The 27,079-nt window shown below is 40.7% G+C and overlaps 2 protein-coding genes across 3 annotated transcripts; one reads left to right on the plus strand and one right to left on the minus strand.

Annotated features, from left to right (window-relative positions):
• The first annotated feature begins 19 nt into the window (after positions 1-19).
• tmem184c (transmembrane protein 184C) lies at positions 20-6,735 on the plus strand. Its single transcript, XM_080879213.1, has 10 exons — positions 20-628; positions 2,235-2,365; positions 2,446-2,482; positions 2,593-2,798; positions 3,612-3,686; positions 3,786-3,879; positions 3,979-4,091; positions 4,195-4,294; positions 4,400-4,571; positions 5,203-6,735. Exons 1-10 carry the CDS (start codon positions 512-514, stop codon positions 5,511-5,513), a joined length of 1,356 nt encoding a protein of 451 aa, XP_080735339.1. The 5' UTR covers positions 20-511; the 3' UTR covers positions 5,514-6,735.
• Positions 6,736-6,838: 103 nt separating this feature from the next.
• Positions 6,839-26,475, minus strand: prmt9 (protein arginine methyltransferase 9). Of its 2 annotated transcripts, XM_080879211.1 has the most exons (13): positions 26,045-26,475; positions 23,709-23,908; positions 21,203-21,351; positions 18,139-18,375; positions 17,794-17,961; positions 17,542-17,644; positions 15,976-16,085; positions 15,689-15,881; positions 14,266-14,449; positions 11,918-12,608; positions 11,659-11,812; positions 7,821-7,943; positions 6,840-7,558 (listed from the first exon to the last, which is right to left on the minus strand). In XM_080879211.1, exons 2-13 carry the CDS (start codon positions 23,904-23,906, stop codon positions 7,319-7,321), a joined length of 2,550 nt encoding a protein of 849 aa, XP_080735337.1. In that variant the 5' UTR covers positions 23,907-23,908; positions 26,045-26,475; the 3' UTR covers positions 6,840-7,318. The 2 variants fall into 2 exon arrangements, with proteins under 2 accessions (XP_080735338.1, XP_080735337.1); XM_080879212.1 differs by lacking the exons at positions 21,203-21,351; positions 23,709-23,908; positions 26,045-26,475 and adding an exon at positions 19,474-19,780 and having other exon boundaries at positions 6,839-7,558.
• Between the last annotated feature and the right edge of the window lie 604 nt (positions 26,476-27,079).

Below are 27,079 nucleotides of genomic sequence, written 5' to 3' on the forward strand. Positions count from 1 at the left end.
ATCAGGTTGAAGGGTTTAGGTGGAGCTCTTAGTTGAAGCAAAAAACAGGAAGTTCACACAACAATAACAGCAGTTTGGAAACTTTTTTAATCTCTAAACCTCTCTTGGCTGTAACTTTTTATATTTATATTTTTTTAACAATTCTCTTGATTTAGTGTGAATTATAATTTAATGATTTGTGGAGCCTGGTGTCCTGGCAGTATGGAACTATTCCAGCACCGTTTGTTTACATGGTGAATCAGCTGACAAGCTAATGTTAGCAGCCTAGCTTTTAAAATTGGAGTCATATGAGCTGGTTGTTATCAAGTAGCTTTGTCCTCATGAATGAATCGCTACGTTAGAGAAAGAGTCGACATACGCTTACACATTAGTAAAGGATTGTTTTAGAGTCGCGGTTAACCGATAGGAGGGTAACAGTATGCTAAGCTAACGTAAAGTGCGCAAAGTGTTGAAGACGTTGGTTCAGGTCTTTAGTAAAAGAAAGGGGTGCCCTGCAGTGTCTCTGTGAAAGATGCCGTGTTCCTGTGGGAACTGGAGAAGATGGATCCGGCCATTGGTCGTTGTGTTGTACATCTTGTTGCTCTTAGTGGTCCTGCCGTTGTGCATCTGGGAACTGCAGAAGTCAAAGGTCAGTGCAGTTTTGCTCATGCTTCTTTCTGGGGAGATCTGTTGGTTTAACACAGAGATAACACTGGTTCTCAAATACTGCACTTGAATACAGTTGTGAGTTGTTACAGTAGTTATGTGGCGTTGTGTTATTTTGAGTACAACTGTGTATAAAGACAAACATGTTCACCATCAACTGGCTACTTGTTATCATGTACAATAGCAGCCGGTGAGCTCTTCATTATTAAGCACTTATTAATGCATTTGCAAACCTACCAGTTTGTGCAGTAATAGCACAGTGCTGTGAAAAAGTACGTCCCACCTTCCTGTTTACATCCCCACGTACGTGTTTCAGGTCGTCAAACAAATTTTAATATTAGACAAAGTTAAACCAAGTAAATACCAAATACAGTTTTTCAGTGATAATTTAATTTATTAAGGGCAAAACTATCCAGATCGATCTGGCACACTGTGAAACAGTAACTTTCTCCCCTTTGTTAAATCTTGAATTAACTGTGATTAACCCCATTTTTTATTTTTATTTTTATTTTTTGGAACGCTGAGTTCAATTTAACCGACCTGTTAAATCAAGAAATCATATAAATTACACCTATCAGCGTAGCAGGCTAAAAATCTCACCTTTTAGCCTGCTTCATAGCATCATAGCTCGATCTAAAGAAACTCAAAACAGCTGAGGATAATTATCCAAAAATAGAGAATCCTTGGAGCCGTAGTGAACGTCCCCAAGAGCTTTCAGCCCACTAAAATAATAAGAGTGCATTGACATTAAAACAATTCAGCAAAGAAAAGGTTCGCCCAAAATTCCTGCACAGCGATGTGAAAGATTTATTGCCAGTTATCACAAATGCTTCACTGCAGTTCTTACTGCCAAGGGTGTCACAACCAGTTATTTGCTTTGGGGAGCAATTACATTTTCACGTAGAGTCAGGTAGGTTTGGATAACTTTTTTCCCCCTGAATTAAAGAGCTTGTCGTTTAAAAACTGCTTTTTTTATTTACTCAGAATATCTTTATCCAGTATGGAAATTTGCTTGATGATCTGAATCATGTAAGTGTGACAAACATGCAAAAAAAAAAAAAAAACAGGAAGGGGGCAAATACTTTTTCATAGGAATCTATATTAAGGACGTTGAGGGAGTAATGCTAAACGCTAAATAAGGTATTATTATATAGGTTTTATAACTGTTAAGATTGCTGATGTTTTACATATTAACAAGAAACTAGTCAATGACAGACTTTGAAGTCTTGTTTTATTTTTTCAAAAGTCATAAAATCTGCTAGAGTAATATAGATAACCTTTTTTATTTTTTTAAATAACTACCATCTTCATTGTTCTTCTGGTGTGTTCAACTAAAACAGTCTTTCCTTAATTGTACTTTCTTTAAAAACTATCTTTATCCAAGTCATCACACTGCACTGCAATTTAGTTAAACACGTCCCCTTTATACGGGACTTGAAATTAAGTGTTTTTACATGGTTGTAATGTTTCTGTACTTCAGAATCTGAATACTGCTTTCACCATTGACTTTATATTAAATGATACCCTCCAAGACTCCAATGGCTAAATGACTTAAATGATGTTGACTGTTCCTTTCCATGTCCCGACAGGTTGGCACTCATAACAAAGCATGGTTCATCGCTGGGATTTTTGTCTTCATGACCATACCCATATCATTATGGGGCATCCTCCAGCATCTAGTGCATTATACTCAGCCAGAGCTTCAAAAACCTATCATCAGGTAAAGATCTTAACAGTCATTTTAGCCACAAATAGGAGCCCAGAACAGATGTTTAACGCTTTTGTGTTTTCTATTTAAAGGATATTGTGGATGGTTCCAATCTACAGCTTGGACAGTGTGAGTTATGTATTTTTTTTAATGAAAGCCATTGCACACCGGTTTATGAGTTTATATATCCTCATAGCTTTTCCTGTTATTGTTCCCTTTTCATCTTTTTTTGTTTCCAGTGGATTGCACTGAAATACCCCAGTATAGCAATATATTTTGACACATGCAGGGAGTGCTACGAGGCGTATGTCATTTACAACTTCATGACGTTCTTGCTTAACTACCTGGAAAACCAGTACCCCAACCTGGTGTTGATGCTGGAGGCTCAGGAGCAGCAGAAACACCTGCCTCCTCTCTGCTGCTGCCCACCGTGGCCAATGGGAGAGTGAGTTCCCTTTAAACTTTTTCCTCTTATGTCAAACTGTAGCTGTCAGCAGGTTAAATTCACTGACCCAGAGTTTAGCTGCGCTCAAGTGTTGGTCATACCTTTGCTGTAAAAACGATATTAGTTAAACATTACCATCTGTTTATACTTTGACCCAAAAATGTTAGTTTTATGGACAATCTACTGACGTTTTACTGGAATTATTGGCCATAGTCATGTTTCCTTACTGTATCAATGAAATGGCCACAATTTAGAGATTTAATCTGCATCGGTCTTCTTGCACAATGTTTTCTCTTTCGATGTATTTTCATTTCAGAGAGGTTTTGTAAATTTAAACGGATGAATGAAATGAAACGGGTTCATCTTAATGTACTAAACTCTTGGAGCTCAAATCTCTTTTTTTTTTCCTCAAAGCAAACAAGTCAGTGAAAGTCACAAGCTTCAAATTAGCCTCAATCACACAACATCTGTAATTGACAATTGGTCAAGTGTGTTGTTAATTTAGCCCAGATTTATTCGGGTGACCTTTGTATATAAGAGACTGGTGTAGATGTATAAAAAGAAGTACTAATGGCCAGCATCAGCAACCTCATTGTTTAAATAGGAATACAAATACAATGTGGCTAAAATGGGCCATAACTTAGTTTGTGTTGAGGACGACACAAACTAAGTTCAGTGTTAACTGTTATCATCAAGCCGGTCTCGGGCTTCTGCCCAAGTGATCCTGAGATACTTCTGCTCACCAGTCTTGGGCTTTTGCTTGGAATTTCAGACCAATTCACTTCTAATTCAGATGATCAAATTCCTCTGCAGGGTTCTGCTGTTGAGATGTAAGCTGGGAGTGTTGCAGTACACAGTAGTAAGACCTGTCACCACAATCATTGCTTTGTGAGTACCCTCTGGTTGTTACATGCTTTATTCTTTAACTGTAGTCACATTTTGTTTGGTGTCTGTTGATCTCAGCTGTGTGTTTCTCTTCCTTTCTAGAATCTGTCAGCTGTGTCGAGTGTACGATGAAGGCAACTTCAGTTTCAAAAACGCCTGGACATACCTGGTGATCTTCAACAATATGTCACAGCTGGTAATGGTGGATCTAAATCCTGTTAAAAGTTGGACTAAAATTGTTACAAGCATTCCCTTCCTTCATTCCCATTCCTTTATATGTCTTCTTTTGATCTAGTTTGCCATGTACTGCCTGGTGCTCTTCTACAAGGCTTTGAGAGAGGAGCTGAATCCAATCAAACCAGTCGGCAAATTCCTGTGTGTGAAAATGGTGGTGTTCGTCTCTTTCTGGTAAATCTCAGTGTGTTAAAACTTCATGACATGACCCAAATATTTCTGAAAAAGTCATTTAAAACAAGGCTAATGAAACTGTGATTGCTGTAAATCGTTTTAGGCAAGCTGTGGTCATTGCTTTGCTGGTTAAAGTGGGCATTATCTCAGAGAAGCGCACATGGGACTGGCAAAGTGTGGAAGCTGTAGCTACTGGCTTACAGGTATGTGAGTATAGTTTAAACATTCTGACCAAGGTCAACAGAACTAATATATCCTATGGGACCTAATAGTGCAACACAATGAAGCTGTCCACTTTTTTTCTTTAGGATTTCATCATATGTGTGGAGATGTTTCTCGCAGCCATTGCCCATCACTTTAGCTTCACCTACAAACCTTACGTGCAGGAGGCCGAAGAAGTGTCTTGTTTTGACTCTTTCATGGCAATGTGGGACATCTCCGATGTCAGAGCAGATATTTCTGAACAAGTCCGCAATGTTGGTACGTGTTCCTGCTGTTCTATAAGTGCTATAGTACCATAAGCTAGTTGGTATCGTTGATTATTTAAGCTATTTTTCCGACTGTTTGTATGGTTTTGTGACTGCAATGCTAGAGTTGAGATCAAAAATGAGGAGCCAGTTCAACAATAAATATTGTCTGCAAGATGATTGCTCGTTACTTATGTATAACAGGCTATACTGAGAAGGGAGTGCCTCAGCAGCGATTTTTAAACACAATTTAAAATGTGTAGTTAGAACAACATTCAGAATTTAAAAGATTGTGGAAAAGGTGCATGTTGGAGTCGGTACTTGCTTGGCTTCTTTATTTTAGGTTCCCTTTACTCAGTAGTCACTGATTGTACTAAGTCCTGTGCAGTTTTCTGACTGTACAAAATGGTAATGGCAATGACCACGTGATGGTTGTGATCCCATCCAAGCAAAACAGAAAAAACTCAGAGCAAAAACACCTACCAAAACCATCTGTACTGTAGATGTACCTGTGATAATCTAGAACTGACTACTACACACTGCTACATGAATAGCATTGTTACTGGTGTGAGCCATCATAACATGATCTTTACTGCATCCTCTCTAAAAAATATTTAATAGTTTCTCTTTGTCCACATTTGCAGGAAGAACAGTTATGGGTCGTCCGAGAAAGTCCTACTTCAATGAGGCGCAAAGTGATGGTGAGCGATCCGGCCTGCTCTCTTCTGCATCTCAAGATGCCATCACCGAAGCAGCTTGTAATCCAGTTTCTCCTAAGGGTCACTATCAGGGCCTGGGCAGAACCCCCGCTCCACACTCTTTGTCAGCACCCGCTGGGCTCGGCTCAGCCCTGTGGGAGGAAGGGTGTGAGGCTCGACCTGAAGAAACCCAGGATGAAGAAACTACCAACCAAACCAAAGACCCGACAGAGGCAGATCTCATTGTGATCACCTAGCTTAGGTGTCGCAAACGAACTCTGCCAGACATGGTTGGGCAGGGCCCAATTATAGCCTTGCCACATTTTTTCAAACGTCACTGATGCAAACAAGACAAACTCATTTAAAAGGGCACAATGACCATGTAGTAGTCAAAGTCCACTTCCAGTGACAGCTTCAAGAATGTTTGGTGATTTAATGGCACTAAAAGACTAGTAAGAAATGTCATTTTGCTGTTTTATGTTTTATTAGAGAGTAGGCTAAGCTAGAATTGGTTTTACCCAGGAAAGACATAAGATCAGACAAAACATGGCTCTCACCGAAGAATAAGTGAAATATGGAGAAATGTTTTCCAAAAATGAAACTATACAATTTTACGTGTCATTCATGCCGTAATCTCAGATGTGACGAAGAGGGAAATATGCAACCTTTTAAATTGAATATCATGCTTTTACTGGTTTTTGAAAAACTGAAAACCTGCACTACTATAACTACAGATATCTGCAGTCGTTTTGTTCTAACTAGTCGATTCAGAGGGGAGAAAAGAGCAACACGATCTTGTACCACAGTTAACTGTGGTACAATGATGTGTACATCACTAGAGGGGTCATAACTGACAATATCACACAGTATCAGTATAAATGTAGTATACTCCATTTCAGAAGAGTACGAATATATACAATTAAACAATCCTAGTATTATTAAAATCACAATTCAGTTTTAAAAAGTACAATCAGCACCTTCTGGTTGGCTCTTATCTATGCTTTAATGCGTACAGCTTACTCGACAGTTAATAAAATCCGCTAGTCTTCGCAGATGCCTTGTTCTGTGTGCTGTGTAACTAGTCTGTTTACACATCCATGTAGAATGTGTTTTATTTTATTTTTCAATCTGGGATCATTTATTATTTGGTGAGATGTTTTCTGTCTCTTGTAAACTGAAATAATTTTGCACCTGTTGCACTAAAGCCATTTGTTTTTCCATAGGTTTTTAAAGGATCCTTCTTTGTGAATTCACAGATTTGTTCAGGGATATTGCCATCGTTAATGTACAGTTTTGGGATATCAGTGTGTGGCACAGCGAGGGGTAACTGGCATCATGCCTGACTCTGGTATGTCGCACTGCCTTATGGGATTTTCTTTTTCTTTTAAAATATGACTGACGCAATTGCATCAGATCCGTCGTTCTACATTTTGATTTAATTCCATCTCAGATATCCTCAATAAATCAAATGAAATATGACTTCGTTTTTCTTGCCTTTATTATAAAAATGCAACATTTATGGGTCAAGTGAATGATGTTTACAAAAAACAACTGAGTCAGTAATTAAGGGCTAATGTTTTTATTATCTACTTACAGATGTAAGTACAAGTCCTTGTGGACCGATTTTCCTTATACAGCAGGCTTTTTACTTAAACTTCTAACAAGGGTTTTTTCATGCAGGGAGTTGCTAAACTGTGATCCCAATGTTTTGAGACTAGTACTACATGAAAAATGTCAATAGAGAAAGGGCATTAAAAATACTAGTAATATTAGCAGCAGTGTTCTTTGAAATATACTCTCATGCGTATTCTGCAGACAGTGCTGAGAATATTGTAAACAGCAGGCTGTGAACTGCTGGGCAAACATGATGACACAATTTCTACATGCAATTTACCGCAAGCATCTTTTTCTGCAGTATGATCTGTAACAACAAAAATGGCCATCAGACAACAAGTACACCGACTCTGATACATCTGACAGACCAATACTGTCTTTGTTATCAGTCAGCCGATACAACGGTGGGCTGAAATGTATTACAAATAAGCTAAAATGTGAGCGATTATCACTCCATCTGCTGAGGTGTGCTTTCTATATGGGCCAAAATGGAGATGGTGCTTTTGTGAAGCTTCACGGCGAGGCGGACCCACTCTCCTGCTCGTACCTCCAGGGGCTGCTGCAGAACGACAGCGGCCTGCTTCCAGTGAGCAGCCTGGCCGAGGGTGCTCACGCTGATCTCTTCGTCCAGGTAGATGTGATACCAGAAGGGAATTGCAGTTATTCTGCCTGTAGATGTAGCCTGGACCTGTTCATTCAGAACCAAAGAAGCAAAGTCAGAAAGTTAAGTGAGGTTAAAAGTTTGTGGGGGGAGACAAATACAGGTCTGACTCATTTCTACTTCTTTTTTCATGCTTGTGAATTTTAATCAGCAGATTTAATGTGTAAATTAATTTTCAGCACTTCGGCCCTGTTCTATCACAGGTGACATTTCTTTTTCAATTTATTTACTTTAAAAAAAAAATTTTAATACATGATGCGATCACTGAAAGTATTGATGCACAACTAACCTTGACTTCTCTGTTAATGTAGTTTGCGTTGGCATCCATGAGGTTGAGAACAAAGAGCTCTACAGATTCACTGAGGTGTCTGCACTCCAGTGTGGAAAAGTCCAGAAACACATGGACCGGTACCTAAAAAACATAATAAAGGAAAGGGAACAATTATGTTGCATTTCATTCACCCACAACTGAAAAAAAGCCTTCTTAACATTAATAAATACTGATCGTGTCAACAAATGCCATAACTACTATAAATACTTATAGGTACTCTAAATACTTACCCATAAATACTATTACCCAGTATGGCCCAGAACAGGCATTTATGCTTTGAAAATGTCACATAAACGCCACTTTACCAGGTACTTCCTGCAAGTACCAGGTTGGACCCGTTTTCCTTTACTGGCATGCATTGTGGTCTTCTGCTGCTGTAGCCCATTAACATGTTATGTATTCAGAACAAGTAATTTTTTGAAGTACAGTCACCTTCCCATCGGCTGACCTCCAGCATCAATGAGGCATTTTCACCCAGAGAACTGCTGCTCACTGGATATTTTCTCTTATTAGGACCATTTTCTAGAAACCCTAGTGATGGTTATGTGGGAAAATCCCACCAGATCAGCAGTTTCTGTCTGTCACCAACAACCATGCCACATTCATTTAAATCACCCGTCTTCCCCATTCTGATGCTCAGTTTGAACTTCAGCAGGTCGTCTCCACCGTGTCGACATGCCTAAATGCAACAAGGAGCTGCCATGTGATTCGCTGATTAAATATTTGCTTTCATAAGCACTTAAAACTAAAAATAAAGTGGCTGGTAAGTATATAAGCTCTAATCTTGTGTGAATCTCACTCATGCACTGGCTCTGAAATTGGCACTCAGTCACCAAACTTTTAAGAAAAAATTGAGAGCCTCTGACATAAACACGTGTAAGTAAGCTTCAGGCAGAAGATTAAAAAAGGAGCTCTTGTTGAATCTTTCTTATTATTTCTTAAAAGAAGAAAAAAACTGTTTACTTCTGCTAAAGGTACAGATTATTTTAAAATTTAATAGCAGGCTAAGATTAAAAAGAATAAAGGAACAGCTAAATTGACTCACTGTTGTTGGTCTCAAAAATTAGTTTTTAACCACACAATGTTATTTTCAGCAGGGACCTCACTCCCTCACGGGTTAGCTCAAAAACACATCTTCCACCTCATCCAGACGGGCCGCAGCAGACCTAAAAACCTGCCAGAAAGTGGCAGCACAGAAACTGCCATAGTTTCCTTGACTACAGAACAAAAGAAGCTTTTCTCCTCCCTGTCGCAGTTGTGTAGACCTCAGAGCCCACTGTTTGATGTGCCTGATGTAATGTGCACTGATGTATGCAGGTAGGAATGTCTTAGGGCCAAGCTATGTGTTGTGTCTTGTGTGACAGTTGTGTTAGGAAGTGCCCTCCGCCGAGGGCTTCAAAGACAACATCTGTTAAAACAAACGACCGTCCCGAGAGAGGCCTGCAAAATTAGAGCGCAAACATCATGCTAGGGAAAGAAAAAATATTTCCAGACCAAATAAAGAAGAAGAAATTCAAAGGAAATTCACAGCTTGTTTCACACAGAGACACACTTCAAAAGAAGAGCACAGAAAACAAAGTCCTGGACCTTGGTATTCCAAATGAAGTACTTGTGTGTTTTCTACCAATCCGCCTGATTATCTCTGGCACGTCACATTCGATCGGAGATATTTTTTCTTATACTTTAATAACACCGCACCAAGTGTCAGTCCTATTTAAAAGAACCCTTTTGTACGATCTTTGTAAATGATGCGGGCTTACAAACATGGCATACTGTATGCGAAAACTGTCAATATTGACTGTTATTGCATCATGAACATGAGACAGAATATCAGATACAAGCAGCCAGAGAAGTACAAAAGCAAAGTAAAAACTGTTTTATGAAAACTGAAAAAGTCTTGGCTTTACAATCTGATTTGATTGTGATTCCCTGTAATTTCTTTGACCTAATTTAAAACCACTATAGATCGTAAGAAGACGCTTTGTAGCTGAAATTATTAAACTGTTATAAGTAAAACAACTCATGTCATCCTCCTGTTTAGAAATTAAGTCTTGAAAAATATTTGTGCCATCCACACTGAGAAGAATATAAGTCGCTTAATTTAAAATGCTAATATAGACAAGGAATCTGGTCTGCTTAAGCATGAATGAAGAAATAATACAAAAACAAAAGTTTTGGAGCATGTTTGAGTACTGATGGAAATGGTGGGGGGTTTTTCCAAGAAGGAACAAATATGGTTATGGAATAACGGACCAATTCTTCATGGCATAAATACTGGCTTGAGAACTAGTGACTTTGGAAGTCATCTGAGTACAGTGAACTCATTGTGATATTCAAGAAACCAGTTTGGGATGATTTGATCTTTGTGACATGGAGTGAAGAGGGTGGACATGGTCAGCAACAATACTCCTGTGAGCCTGTGCAAACTGTAGCTTCAGTGTCGTTATTAGCTGACATGTCTCCTCACTGACGCTCTTCTGCATACCTTGGAAGGTATAAAAGTTTTAAAAAATTATATACAAGTAATCGCTGTAAGCTAAAAGCTCAAGCTTCAGACTGTCCTAATTTTTTCTTCTATTACTGGGTCTGGCTGGTGTCAGCAAGAGGGGATTTCCTTATATGGTCATTCTCAGGCAAAACCAGAAGTATCAGGCTAAGCGTAGCATGCACACCTGCTCCATCCGACTCAGAGAGTTTAGCCATACGTTGCAGGTTGCAAATGTTTTGGTGGCTAATTAAAAACAAAAAACAAAAAAGCAAGTCAAATCTACTTTTCAAACAACAGTCGATACTAATTGCCAGTGGGTTTGTCCTTTCACAGGTAATAATTTTTATCAAACTGTGGTATTTTTTTCCCCTGTGGATGTTCACAATGTCCATATTCCAGATTGGATTCAATGTACAGATGGATCTGAGACGCTGCCATTTTTTTTTTTAAACAGCCTCCACACCAGCAAGTGGAAAAGATGGTGCACACAAGCCAGCTGGAGGCAAATCAAAGAAAGTGGTTTTAGGGAAGGTGGTTTTAAAAAGACAAAAGCTGAAACTGAGTCTGTGCAAAGGTGAATGAACTGAAGGCTGGCATCAACACCCAGTGTAAGATAAATAAGGATTTTTTTTTAACCTAAAAACCACTCTAAACTACATGGAAATAAGTATAATTTTCACCCACAGTACATGGAAATTATGGTAAATTGTCTGGTACTTACATAGCGCCATTCTACTCAACACTCAAAGCACCTTCTATTACTACCAAGTCTCATTCACCCTATACACAGTCATAGTGCTTTTATGTCCCCCAAGCCCTTTTTCTAACATTCACACAAAACTCCAGGTTCAGAAGCTTGCCCAAGGATACTTCAGCACATGGACTACAGGAGCCAGGGATTGATCCACTGACCTTCTGACTCTGACCTGAGCCACAGCTGTCCCGAACGATGGAGCTACAAACTTTAACCGGAGCACTTTTGTTTGATTCTGATCAAACAGTTGTTTGAACTTTGCACTACTACATGGTGCTCTGTACACAGCTTAGAAATCCATGTTAAAGGTGACAAATTTATAGAAACTAACATTAGGAGGGATCGTAATCAAAGGCATATTTTTAGAACCTAACGATATTTATGCAAAAAAACACGTATTTACCAATTTAAGACACACACACACACACACACACACACACACACACACACACACACACACACACACACACACACACACACACACACAGAGTCATTTACATGCAAAATAAAATACCATAATAAAGTGTTCTGGTAGATTTTGCAGTCATACTTACAGTGAACTGGTTGATAAAAGGAGCAATATTGAATCCAAGTGTGGGCTCCTGACCCTGGACAGCGCTTTCCAGTAGCAAAGTCTCAGACTCCACCAGCATACCATACACCACAATCTTTCCCGGGAAAATACGTCCTCCTTCCTCCAGCAGACATCTGGGATAATTGATAGAAATTGAGCTGACACGTCTAAAAGCAAAGCACTAAAAACTGAATCAAAACATGCAAAAGCAAAATACTTTATCAGTTGCACACTCCTACCTGGCCAGTGACGCTTTCTCCATCAGCTTCTGCCGTATGAGGCCGCAGGTTTCTACACAGTCCAGGATGATGGCACTCCACAGCTTCTCCCTGGAAGGCCTTTGCAGCATCCCCTGCTCATCCTCCGTGTTGTTTAGCCAGAACTCCAATTGCTGTTCCGAGACACTATTGGAGCGAGCCAGTCTCTTAAGCACTTCCTGTTGCTTCTTCTTTTCCACCGAGCTGAAGGCTTTCACGTGACCCTGGCTGGCAGCGATTAGGGAGAGCAGAGAGAAGCCTTCCGACACGTCAAGCACATAAAACGGGCTCGCGCAGCGTGTGGCCACAGCGGGGCCGGGCTGAAAAGCCGACCCTCGCTCTTGGTTTTGGCACTTAACCTTCAGCTGGGAGATGAGTTTGGCTAACACAGTGCAAAAACTCTGATGGTAATCCTGATTGTTCAGGAGCGCAATTTCCGAACATTCCAGCATGCAGAAGTCTCTCGCTTGACTCTGATCAGTCTGAAGACATGCTAATGCACTGCACAGTTCTGCCTCTGGGTTTGGGTTTGAAACAGGATACTGAGAATCCATTAGTTTGTCTAAACTGATTTTATGGCCGTCTCTCAGCACAGCAACACTGCAGAGCCTCAGGTAGGCATCTCGGCAGGAGACTTCAACAATCAGCTCATCTCGTGGCTTCAGGACAAAACCTGAGAAAAAAAAATTCAATGAAGGAAAATGATCAAGAGACTCAAGAAATAAAATTATACTGAAAATTCAGTGTAACCATTAGGCCTTACTAAAGATGCATTACTCTTAAATAACACGTAATTATGCATTTTTTTGCCTGTTTTTGATCATTTTTATTGGTTCGTGTTTGTGTATGGCTTCTCAAACGACCATGAACACCCCTGTGTACCAAAGTATTCTAAAGTAAATATAAGGTCATCTGTCTGTCATTCATTTACAATAATGAGGGACACTGATAAAGTCCTACACAAAATCAAGATCACTCCAAGTTCATGCTGTTGAAGCTGCTTCTACAAGCTACTGAATCATTTTTATTTATTTACATTTTATTAAATAAATAGCACCACGTTTTGTTTTTGTAACACTCTGATTGGAACTAAAAAAGGATCTATTTTCTGACTGCATACTATTCAGTACTTGCATCCTTCCAGATAAGGAAACGTCTGCTTTTACATGCTTCGTCTATTCCTTCTCAATCTTTTGTGTTAGCAACAAACGTCACTTGTGTCAAAACCATTATTTTAAAATAAGTACACATAAACATGATTTATAGACACAGTAAAAAATATAGTTAAAAACATCTTAAAAATATACTGAACACTATTTAGATGTCTGCTGAAATGTGAGAAATGGGCACGCAGGATGGAAAACAAAAAGAGCACAGAGGAGACGAAAGGAACCCAGCAGAGAAATTATAATTCAAGGGACCAGGCAGCGAGAGGATTCCTACAGGAATAACATCTGCTCGTGTCTTCGCGTCAACACGCGGCTCGTCACAGGCGTTTGAGGAAAATGCATATTTATTGCCTATAAGAATTTCATGAACACTAAAGAGTGTCACAGGCGATCAGGGCGCACGTGTCACGGCAGCGGGGAAACGGATGTTGGCGATCACCGGGAAAGGTGGCAGCACCCTTGAGGCTGCCTTCGCCAATTAGCGCTGCAGTGAAATGCTGTAGAGGCCTGTCTCAAAGATGATGTACTGCGATGCCAACCGGAACATGTCACCTAATGTCGGTGGCTATTAAGTTCACGCTGGCCTGGGATGGTAGCAAAGTAAAGAGTATGCAGTGCCCTTAGGTACATTTGCCAAAGTTAATTTAAAGCTCAGAAAGCAATTAAAACTTTTTAAAAGTCTTGACAGTTTTAATGTTTCATAGTATCCATTTTATGCTACTTTAATAGCCTTACTGTGAGCCTTAAAAATACAGAGACGTGTGCTATTTTTATTTGAGCTGATACCATATTTCTTAAATGAGTCTTACAATTTCACTAAAGGTGATTTTTACAGTGTCACTAAATTACATGTTGTAGTGGAAAATTCCCAGAAAATAACAACACAGAAATTATTATTAGCAGCTAAAATGCTTCTTAAAGTAATCCACACATTATTAAACAGAGAAGACTTTAACACACACTGCCCTCATCTGACGTAACACAGAAATGCAAGATAAACGAGAAGCAAACACAAGCAGATCAGATGTTTCATTTAAACATGCTCAATTCATGAGAATGAAGAAGTGGACTGGTTATGTGCTTAAAATTTACCTTAAGACAAGGCTAACAAAAGCAATGTATGTAAACTACAATAAGTGACGAAGTCTCCACCTATCTTACCCTTGGCACTGTGGAAGGGGTAGATGGCTTGTTCCCAGCAAGTGTCCTCCTGGGGTCCAGTAGACAGACTGTTCTCCTCATCCAGGTGGAGCTGGAACCACACTGCCAAAGCATCCAGCTCTCCCTGCTGAATGACGGGCAGCCGGATCTCTTGAACCTCCCTGGAGCTCAGACCTTCCAGCTCCTACAGGTTACAAAACAAGTCACACTTAAAGCGGAAGCAACACATCTCTGAAGGAGCTAAAGTCAAAACTCAATTCAAGCTTATACTCGGAAGGGCTGATCAATTTGACAGATGTTGCTGCTTTTAAAGTAATTCAAAGACAATCTGCTTGTTAGACTGAACAATTAGCAGATGTTGTCCGGCACTTTCAGAAATTTCAAGTCTCCAAGACCATTACCACTGTTTTGCTATTAAATCTCTCCTCTCATGCTGCTGGCACGCACTGAGAGTTGCAGTGAGGCGGTTACAGATTATGACATAAAGCGGGTTGTCTGCTAATCGGATGGTCAGTGGTTCAATAACTGGTTCCTCTAATCTCTAATCATGTGTGTATGTGTATGTTAGACAAAGGCATTTAAGAATTAAAAAAGCACTGATATGAATGCATGAATGAGGCTTGTAGTAATGAGCACTTTCTCCTCAAATTGAGTAGAAAAGCACTACATTAGTACCAGTCCATTTTCATCTATCGCAAAGAGCAGTGTAGTATGCAATACAGCAAACATCATCTGAGATGGTTCAATTCCAACTTAAAATAACAATATTTACTTCAGTGCAAGCATGCCAGTGGATATGTTAAAATAGTTCAAAATTTGAATGCTAACACTAGAAAAATACATTTCCAAGTTGCACTCATATCTATGAAAAGGTGGATTTGAATGGGAATTAGCAGAGTTCCCTCTAGTGGATAAACTCTGCAACATCAACACTCAAACACAGCTGAAGGGTGTTCCTCTCATCGCTTCTTTTTTTTTTAATGTAATTTATCAGCCAATATAAATGCCAATAACAATCTATCAGCCAATCTATCACCCTATCGATATATCGGTCTGGTTCTACACATAATAATCGTAATCTCATACGCAAGAGGTTCTTAAAGGAACACCTTCCAAATGTTAAAGAACAAAGTGCAGCTGGAAAAGTTTCACTTTCTATAGTTTTCAAGACACCAGCTGCACGTTTCAGCATAAATCTAAGTATCACTTATCTGCTAAAGTGGCAGCGTTGCATCGAGGCGACAGCCCGCTTACTACACGTGTATGAATAAATATCCTTTGCCTGCAACGAGGTCAGATAATTCTTTTCTCATTATTAAATTATTCTGGTCATTGCTATGGCAGACAAAGGACACGCAAAAGTAAAGTCAAAACAAACTAATATCATACTGGCTATTTCTGAATATGCGTCAGCCCTCATCACCTGCACATTGTTGAAATCTATGTTGAGGGCTGTGAATGGCTCTGTGAGAGGTTTATATCCTCCTGGCAGTCTGCTGAGTCTTTCTGTAGTGTACGGCTCCATGGAGTCATCTGGTTCGGAGCTGCAGCTCACTGGGCTGTGGAGCTCTCCAGCTGCAGCCATGGAGAGACCGCCCACCTTTGTCACACACAGCCTGCATAAAAAGAAAAAAAAGACACACAGTCAGCTGATTGATGCAGACAGCTAGTGAACACAAGTATTCCTTTTAAGGTCGCTCCCGGGTCTACCTGTGATGCCGGCGGATCTCGCTGCACTCGACAGCCATACCAAAGACAGTGGCTCCTGCGGGGATGACCCGTCCTGTGGCAGACTGCTCCCCAAATTCATTCTCACCCCTCTGTGGGGAAAAGGCATATTTGTGGCTAATGCTACTGAGCATTTAATCCTATTAATATTGTTAACACCTCACATGAAAGTCGACTGGATGCATTTGGCTTTAACAGCAGGGTAAAACTACTTGTAAGTTACTGGATGTGCTGAACTGTCACATCTCCCACTATGAACTCCGATTTTGCATGTGTTATTCTGACACTTAACAGGCTGCTCCTTGGCTATACATTAACAGATGCTTGTGCTGACACTGTGTTACCACCCAGGCAAGCATGTAGCTTTTTCTGTGCTTTTGTCATAGGCGGATCCTGTTCTGTAGTTCCTCTTACTCTGCCAACCAATCGGCAAGCTCGACCTGCTTTTGTTGCCTTATTTAAGCACTTCAGGTCAATACCAGGTGACTAGAATTGCATTTTTTGCAGCCCACCACTGCACCTTTTGGTCTACGCCACTGACAAACTTCTTATAAGCTTAACTGACTCAGGCTGAGCATGCCATAAGCATGCAATAAGTGCAGTTTATCTGCATTTCTGAGGTATTTCTTTTACTGGTTGTGGGCTGGGTCAGGCTGAGCTCTCTCATTCACACAGATACACACACAAACACATAAACACCACAGCGAGACGTTTCAAATGGTCACTTCTTAGACATAGTTATATTCTGAGTGTTGCTTTCATTTTCCTTTTATTACTGAATAAGTCACTGTTACTTTGTTAGCCCGCTTCTGTCTTTTTATTCCTTTCGCAGATTTGACCGGTCCTCTCCTACTTGCAGTTTTATTGCACCTTTTGTTTTTTGCAAAGCAATAAATAACTTTGCTAAACCAACAACAACTGGTTTTATGCCTGTACCCTACAAACTGGTAACGCTGAGTTGTGACACAGAGATTATGTCAGAACTTCTTTTTTGGGCTAAAACACGTGATCGCTTTCTTGATGCTTGTCCCATCAGTTCAATAGGAAGTGTTACTCACTAGAAGACTTTTGAAACCTTTTCTATCTCCGTTTTCACCTACCTACATATGTCTTCTGAATTTATGTGATTTTTTTCAAATTAATTACATCCGTTTTATCCACATGGCTCATGTGCAAAACTGTCCAAATGTTTTATTTATTTATGTGGGATTTTTGAGCTACAAACATTGCTTCTTTCGTACATTCAGTCGTTATTTTTTAAATCTGATCTCAGACCAAAGCCCCAACCATGGTTCAGTTTGTTTTGTTGTGTAAGATAAGTATTAACTTTAAGTACTGAGCGCTCAATTGTGTGTTTTTTCAAATAATCTATTAAAGTACTTCACTTGAAGATTGGAGAAACTGAACTTCACCCAAACCCAGTGTCATCCCTCTGTAAGTGCATGAATGCATTAATGATTGCAGCTAGACATCTGCAGTTTATTTACTAGTTTATGAAGGACTGCCGTGTTTACAGACTCATCTTTGTGTTTAATGATTAGGAGTTACCTTGGGCGGCAGCAGGAGGTGGTGCCAAGCGTGAATCAGACTCTCTATGATGCCCTCTCCAAACAATCCTGCATCTACTGTCTCTGTCACCACCAGTGATACTCTTTGCAGGAAGAATAAAAGCATTTATGGAAAAACCTTATTTTTTAAAAGACTTCATAAAACAAGGATCATTACACCACTACACACTGAGACTGGCTAAACTACAACACCTGGAGGGTGATTAAAAAGTATTTTAGGTACAAAGTGCACCTGTGCGGTATGTCCTTTGGCACTTCCATCTCTAGGGACTTCATATGGAGGATCTTGATGCTGCCGTCCATTCCATTAGCACTCACCACCTCACAGGCCAGCTCATACATGGTCTTTGACAGCTCACAGGCGTACACCTCAGCAGCCCCTGCCTTCTTAGCACACATACTTCACAGAGAGAAACAGGAAATCAGGACAAGAATTCACCTTTGAAGCCACAATAAGAAGCATAAATCCACCACTAACTCTGGAGTTTGTATCAAAGAGTCCAAATTTAACTTTCAAATCACACTGGATAACTTAAGCAAATGAACAGGTTTCAAATTCCAATGGAAAATGTCTCACCCAAGGATTCCAGTGCCAGTACCTATGTCAAGTACAGTGTTGCAGCCCTTCTGAACAGCCTTCTGAATGGCTTGCTGGTACTTCTGGTTTCTCCCGTGGTCATTGAGCATGAAGAAATGCCAGCGCTCCACCAGCCAGTTGGCCACACGGTAGAAGTTCTCTCTGGCCTCTGGGTAGTCTGGTCTCATCTTTAGAGCTTTGTGAAAATAACCTGCAGCTTCATCTCTAAATCCCATTCTGGATGGTAAAGGGGGGAAAAAGCATAAAAATATAATTTATTGAGAGAATGTAAAATGCTACAGAACTAAGAAACTCAAGTGCTTAAAACACAAATCCTATAGTATAATATACTACAAGCAAAGTAATATAATAGAATTTTTTTTAATCCATTTTCTTCCACTTATTCGAGTCCAGGCTGTGAGGTCAGCAGTCTAAGCACAGATATCCAGATCTCACTCTCCTCCACTACCTTCTCCAGCTTTTCAGGGTGGGACGCTAAGGCATTCCCAAGCCAGCCCAGAGATGTAATCTCTCCCATGTGTCCCGGGTCTGCACTGAGGCCACTTCCTGGTAGGGCACACCCAACACACCTCACCTAAGAGGCACCCAGGAGGCATCCTGAACCATTGAGCTGGTTAATTTAGATGTTTAGTAGCAGCAGCTCTACTCTAGCCTGCTCCCAAATGACAGAGCTCATCACCTTAGCTCTAAGAGAGCTAGACCGCTACCCTGAGGAATGACTAAACTCATTTCTGCCATCAGTATCTGCGATCTTGTTCTTTTACACACACACACACACACACACATATATATATATATTAGGGATGCAACGATACTCGTATCGATATTGAACCGTTCGATACAGTGCTTTCGGTTCGGTATGCATATGTATCGAACAATACAAAATTTGTAATTTATTTTATCAACTTTCCTTCTGACAATGCTGTCTGTGTTGAGCGTTCAGTGAATCTGCGTTTGACTATTATTTTGGTTTTCATGTGACTATGACCCTGAAGGTAAGCGCGTCATGGACTATGGTAAAACAGTATGTTGGATGTGCCACGCAATGCTCAATTACATGGGTGGGAACTAGTGTGTTAGCGCAGTTAGCTCGTTAACGTGTTGGCCGTCTAGCCCCACGCACGGGGCGATCAGGGGTAGCTCGTTAACGGAGATTTGCCATGTTGTGGCGTTAACGTCATTTCAACGAGATTAACGCTGACAGCACTAGTGGGAACACAACGAATATGACTGCACATTTATGCCGACATCATCCTAGTGCAAAGACAAGTGGAAGCAGACAAAAACAACAAGCATGCATGCTACAAACTTTACCCGAGTCATTTAGACAGCCGTTAGCACATGATTCTCCTTATGGGGACCTGATATGTTTAATATTGTGGCGAGCTCAGACAAGGAGGAGACGGAGGTGTCGTTTGGTCTTGCTTCCCGTGAGCTAGCCAGGGAGCACAGCCGTTTATTGACATCTGCTGAAGAACACTGCCGCTAGCTAACTGCTCAGCGCCGCAACCGCACAGCAACAACAACAACAACACACAGGGCGCCCTCTGACCCCGGAAGGACACACCGTCGCAGCGAGAGGGCGTCACCCGTCACTATGGCAACACAAACAAAACATAACTGTACAAACAGAACCCCGAACAGCCCTGACCCTCTACATAGCCCCCACCTAAGGGGTCAGTCGTCCCCGACGACCCCATTACCCCACACAAAGTCCTGCAAATGTCCAGGTGCCTTCTTTTGGCGCACCGGCCGGTCACGACCGGGGGGGGGGGGGGGGGGGGGGGAGTCACTCGGGTCAGAACATGGGATGCCACCATCATCCCACTTCTGACACCAATGTGGCGAGCTCAGACAAGGAGGAGACGGAGGTGTCGTTTGGTCTTGCTTCCCGTCAGCTAGCCAGGGAGCACAGCCGTTTATTGACATCTGCAGAAGAACACTGCCGCTAGCTAACTGCTCGGCGCGGCAACCGCACAGCAACAACAACAACACACAGGGCGCCCTCTGACCGCGGAAGGACACACCGTCGCAGCGAGAGGGCGTCACCCGTCACTATGGCAACATAAACAAAACATAACTGTACAAACAGAACCCCGAACAGCCCTGACCCGCTACATAGCCCCCACCTAAGGGGTCAGTCGTCCCCGACGACCCCATTACCCCACACAAAGTCCTGCAAATGTCCAGGTGCCTTCTTTTGGCGCACCGGCCGGTCACGACCGGCGGGGGAAAAGTCACTCGGGTCAGAACATGGGATGCCACCATGATCCCACTTCTGACACCAATGTGGCGAGCACAGACAGGGAGGAGACGGAGGTGTCGTTTGGTCTTGCTTCCCGTGAGCTAGCCAGGGAGCACAGCCGTTTATTGACATCTGCAGAAGAACACTGCCGCTAGCTAACTGCTCAGCGCGGCAACCGCACAGCAACAACAACAACAACACACAGGGCGCCCTCTGACCCCGGAAGGACACACCGTCGCAGCGAGAGGGCGTCACCCGTCACTATGGCAACATAAACAAAACATAACTATAAACAGAACCCCGAACAGCCCTGACCCGCTACAATATGCTGCTGAGAATATAGCCCAGAAGAAGTGTATAGTATTGCTTTTATTTTGGAAAGAGCCATTTCTCTGTAATAAACTCTCTTTTCCAAAGATGAGTGATTCCTCAATCAGATTTATTTTTTTAATTACTTTTGTTTCAGCAACATTAAATTTAAAAACTGTACTTTTGAGTTAAAATATATATTTATAAGTTTAATAAATGACAAATTAAAAAGGCATGAACATTTTTTTTGTATCGAAAAAATATCGAACCGTGACACCAAAGTATCGAACCGAACCAAACCGTGAATTTTGTGTATCGTTGCACCCCTTTATATATATATATATATATATATATATATATATATATATATATATATATATATATATACATATATACATATATACATATATATATATATATATATATATATATACATATATATACATATACATACACTGACTGTATCTGTGAGTTTGCAGAGTAGAGTACCTGAACAGGTGTTCGCCCATGCTGTTTAGGATCACCTCGTCATCAGGGAAAAGTTCCAGAGCTTGTTCATAGCAATCAAAAAGATACTGAATGCGGCCCAGAGAGTCCAGTTCTTCTGCCCATTTGAAGAGAGTGAACCTGAAAGACTCCTAAAGAGAGAGAGATTTCAATGAATATCTTTGGATTTATTTATTTATTGAGAAGATCATTGCTGTTAGGCCCAGTAATCATTTCTTCCTCTTTTTTATAGCCTTTAAAGGGAAAAGTTAAACCATTCTCTAGCTCTTCGGTTGTAATATGATCCTCTTCACTGATAAAAGCAGCTGAACGTTTCCCCTCCTGTAGTAGCTATGGTTTCTTACTTGCCCACAGGCTGTATCCCTTTGTATTTTAAGCATGCTCCCTTCCAGCTCACTTTTCAGAGAAACCTAACTTAGAACCTCCTGTGCTCAGGAGCTATGCATCTATATCCAAACTCACTTATTTGTCAAACATTTTGTACGCATTAAAGAAGCACAGTATAAAAACAAGCTCCAGTTTGGGTTTCACCAAAAGATCTCAACTCAGACTGCAATTCTAAAGCTTCAATTCGTCTTTGAATGACATTGGTTCTGTGACACTGTAGATCATTATATCCATAGAGGTCATGTGACTAGGTCAGTACTTCTGGCACACCATTAGATTAGAGCTTATCCCTTAAACAAAAGTTTCACCATCTCTGTAACAGTCCTCGAGGTCTAATTTCCACTGCAGTCTTCTGGGGCTTGTGTAGGGTTTGGTTCTAGCACCCCTATTACTCTCTAAGTGCTCGCAGCTAAAGCATAAATACCATATATCCACAGATCATATTCAGATTTTTTTTCTCTGAAATACCGTAATTGTCGGGCTATAAGCCGCTACTTTTTGCACAAGCTTTGAACCCTGCGGCTTTTAGTCAGGTGCGGCTTTTCTATGGATTGTCCATGATTTTTGTCATATCGTAAGACGATTTGTTTTATTTGTTCCGCTATTGTACGGCACTACGTTGCCTGGCGGAAGGGCATGTGATCGGACACACATCGGGGTTCAAGAGTAGTATGTTGGTCACATGTCCATCCGCCAGGCAACATAGTGCCGTACAAGTAGCGCAAAAAACAAACTTCAAAGTAGCGCTACACGTTCAGCGGGAGTCGTGGATGACAAGCGGCCATAAACTTGCGAAAAGCAAGTTATGCTCAACTCCACCGGTGGATTCTGACAGCGTGGAAAAGTGTGAAAACATCCATGATCACCAACGGATTTCAAAGGGCTGGACTGCTGCATGATGGAGAGGAGGACACCGCCACGGCCCTTCTGAGGGTGTTCGACTCTGACACTGACAACGAGGATTTCTTTGGTTTTGAAAGTGACAACGAAGGAAAGGAGCTGAGAGTGGATGACGAAGCCATCCTGAACCTGTTCATATCCGACACTGGGGAAGATGGTGGGAATGACTGACTTTTCTTCTTGTTAAAGCCGTGTCACTGCACCTGAGCCTAAAAGGTAGTCCGAATCTATTTTTCTGGTGTGCTGTAGGTTATTGTTATGTACTACATTTGTTACTCATTTATGAAGCACAGTACATGTTTCGTACTTGTAATTACCGCTACTTGTACATATACCTAAAAAGTTATGCAAATATGTACCCATAACTTGTTTTTCAAAATATTAATAAAAGTGATGTCTCCAAACAGCCATCTCTTTCCTGACAATTCCCTTTGTGCATATTCTCTTACATATGATAAGTCAACATTGAAACACCTGCGGCTTTTGGTCAGGTGCGGCTAATGTATGTACAAAACAGGATTTTCCCCTGATTTTAGCTTGTGCGGCTAATATACAGGTGCGCTTTGTAGTCCGGGAAATACGGTACATCTGCCTTTTGTTATCTGAAACCAGATTTTGCTAAATTTCAGTGCTCAGTGCTCGTCAAGGATCAGTCCCAGTCTTTATCTATTGTCTGGGATAATTCTAATTAGTCTTTGTCACTGACACCCATATTTTGTTTTGCTTGACTTCAAGTAGATGACCTGTGATGTGCTTTAACATTACATGAAACTGATGACTTACTAGACCACGCAGATGGTTTCACATCACACTTCTATTTATGTCTCTTCGCAGGCTCTCTGCTCAGCATCAAATTTCTCATTCTTATGAGCAACATGTGCACCTAAATTCCTTCATCTTCACTTCACTCACTCACTGTCTGTCCCAGTGACACCATACTTTCCAAGTCTGGTTGTATGCACTGATTAGGGTATTTTAATTCATGTTTTTTACACTTTTTTCTTTTGTTTTTCTTTCATATTGCTTTTAATAACTGAGTTTTTTGTGATCCTCATTTCAGAAAAGCAGTGTATCAGGAAATCCTGCTTGCTTGCTGTAAAATTTGACCTCTGCGTGTATAATTGTGACTGGTTATCTGTGGACAGCGTTTGGCACCGAGTGCTGACGGACTGGTTTTCAGCATAGTGTAAACAGTAATTACCCTTGCAAAGTCCTTAAACACAGGTGCGAGGTTGAGCACCAGGAGGTAGTGTGCAAACGCAGTTCCATAATCTTGGTTGAACAAGCACTGCTGGGCACTTTCCAGAGAACTGGAGACCAGCTCGTTCCTGGCAGGATCGGCTCGGCGGCGCCTTCGAGTCCTCCTGCCGTGCTTCTGCCGTGTGCTGGTGTTAGGCATCCCTCAAATTAAGAGCAATAAATGGAAATTCTTTAAGAAAGATAATCATGATGCCATATGTACAATCTGAAGCCACTTTCAAGCCACCCCGCCCAAAGCACTACACCCAGAAAAGAAAAAAAACAAAACAAAGGAGCTTTTCTATGTCGTGAAATAGAAGATAAATGCAGAAGATAAATACTGCATAAAAAAAAAACACAAATTAAAATGCTATATATTTAATCAGCCATATGAAAAAGAAAGCTTTAACAGAACTCTACGCAATCCTGTAAAAAAAACTTGTGCATCTTTACAATTTTCGCAGGAATTAAGAGCATAAGTAGCAGCCAGGTACAGCTAACTAAATACATTTGATTAACTGATCATCAGCAAGTGTGAGCACCTCTATGAAAGCAGAGGTGTTGGCAGTGTGCTGATCTGGAGCATTCAGGTGTGTGTTAATACAGTGCCAGGGAAGAAAAGCGTCAACAATGAGCTCAGAGAAGCAACTGTTGGTGCCTACCAGTCTGGGAAGGATTACAAAGCCATTTCCAAACAATTTGAAGTCAATCCTTCTACAGTGAGAGAGATTATTCGCAAGTGGAAAACATTAAAGACAGACGCCAATCTTCCCAGTAAGATTTCATCCAAAGGTCATAGAAGGGGTGGGGTGTGTGTGTGTGTGTCGGGGGGGCACTCAGACTCTACAGGCCTCAGTTAGCATGTTAAAGTTCATAAAAGTGCAAGTGCAATTTGGAAAAAGCTTTAACAAGTGTGGCTTTTTTTTTTAGAAATGTTGTCAGGAGAAAGCCTCTTCTCTCTAAAAAAGAACAATGCTTAGCTTTGCAAAGACGCTTGTGAACAAACCACAAGACTGATGGAGCAATGTCCTCTGGAAAGACAAGATTAAAGTGCAGCTGTTTGGTGGAAGCCAAACACAGCATATCAATACAAACACCTCAAACCAACTGTCAAGCATGGTGGTGGAAGGGTGAAAAATTGGGTTTGATTTGCAGCCACAAGGCCCCAGTACAGTGAGTCAACCATGAACTCCATATACCACAGCATTCTACACTCAAATGTAAGGACCTTAATCCAGCTGCTAAGGCTTGGTGCAATGTGGGTCATGGAACAGGACAATGATGCCAAGCACAGCAGCAAGTCTACAACAGAAAAAGAATCAAGTCGTTGCTATTTCAATCAAAGCCCAGATTTCAAGCCGGTGTTGTGCCAAAAAGTGATTGCCTGCCAAAAACTGATTTTCGGTATTTGCCAAAAACTGATTGCTCGTATTTAAACTGCTATAAGTAACTTGTTGGGCTATAATATGTGAAACATATGTCAAATGCATCCCTCATGGATGACAAAGTCCTATTGAGCCACAAACAACATTTGTGTAACAAGGTAGAAGCTGCAATCAGTTTTTGGCAGTGACTTTTACATACGGTAACCTTTATTTATGTAGTTAAAATAAAATCTCATTAACACTAAAAATGTCTTTTGTAAGAGTAAGTTGGCCAAGAGGACAGCAGAAGTGGCAGCAAATATTACAATAGGTCTGTAAAAATATTTTACGTGGGGATAAAGGACCGGATTGGTTATAATGTAAGTACAATAACACAGAGTAGTAAAGATGGTTAAAAAAAACAGATAATTTTTTAATTTTATATATATATATATATATATATATATATATATATATATATATATATATATATATATATATATATATAACCCCTTTGTAAACGCTGTCTATTTACCGACATACGTAAAGATGTTACACAGAAACATCGGAAATCAGTTTTTGGCACAACACCGGCTAAAACTCTGTGGCTGGACCTTTAGAGAGGTGTGCATAAACGAAAGCCTTCCAACCTCAATGAACTAGGGCAACTTTATAAAGTTCCTCGACAATGCGAGTCTGAATGATACAGAAACCATTACTCCAGGTTTTTGCTCCTGAATCCGAGGGTGCAGACCTGTGAAAACTTTCTTTAATGATTGTATATCGTACCTTTCATTTAGTGACACTTTTCAGATCTTCATTTTTTTTCTCGAAATAGGCATGCCAGGTTATCATTATTATTGCCAACATAATATCGGCTTTATAACAGCTATTTAAAAATGCTCTTTAACTTGCATCACTAACGTTCACTTACTGTATGCTGGTTTTGTCCACAGGCTGATGTTTAGAAATAAGCTACCGGGATGTTTAAGTGGTGCTGTTAATTTGGCAAACACACAAACGTTAACATTGAATTCACATCCAACACAGTCGTTAGCATGTTTGTTTGACAGTCCGTCTCCCAGCAGCACCCTGAAGATATTCTAAAAGTTGCTAACAAAAATTATCCGCAAAAAATGGGCATAATCTCATATTCAGGCTCCGTGTTTGCTTATTCAAACGCCAAATTACATTTCTGCTATAAATCGTGCATCTACCGTTCAACAAGACAAGTGTCCGCGCGCTGAATAGCCCCGAAGGAAACATGTCGCCAACTAGACCAAGGTTCCGAAAGTGCAGCCGATACACTCGTTTAATTTGATTTGAAATTGTGAAGAGGACAAACGCACTGCAAAAAACGTAGTGAATTTTTTAATCAGTTTATTTGCAGACCGACGTACAAAAAGCGCGATTGCCTCGTACTTTATTCCCGCGGAACTCGTCACGGGCGGATTTTAAGGTAAAATCAAAGACCGTGACAAATCAAGATAATTCCCAGCCAGGAAAATCCCTATGGAAGTTCCCTCTTTGGGTCTTTCTGTAATTTGGCGATTTCGGTGAATTAACCCAACTGAAACGTTTTCTTTTACAATACGGGGAAAAAATATAGTTATTGTTTTAAACCAGAATCGGGTAGTACAAACTTTAGTCAGGGCTTTAGTCACAATTATCTATGTGGTTTGGGGTTAGACCACACTATCTTTTGTGGGGTTTTTTTTCAAATGTATTAAACGTACACATTTCCGACCGAAATACAAAGCCTATACAGTACTGTGTAAAAACCACTCCTCATTTCTTCATATTTTGCTGGGTGCAAGAATTTATTGAAACACGTGCAGACATACACAAAACCACAGTATATGAGGCAAAAACAGAGTTTGTAAAATTCCAACCAGGTTGAAAGTCAGTGTTTGGTATGACCACATTTATTCTTCAACACAGCTTAAACTCTCTTAGGCAAGTATTCTTA

This window comes from Rhamphochromis sp. 'chilingali' (genome assembly GCF_963969265.1).
Source record: "Rhamphochromis sp. 'chilingali' genome assembly, chromosome: 4".
Lineage (NCBI taxonomy): Eukaryota > Metazoa > Chordata > Actinopteri > Cichliformes > Cichlidae > Rhamphochromis > Rhamphochromis sp. 'chilingali'.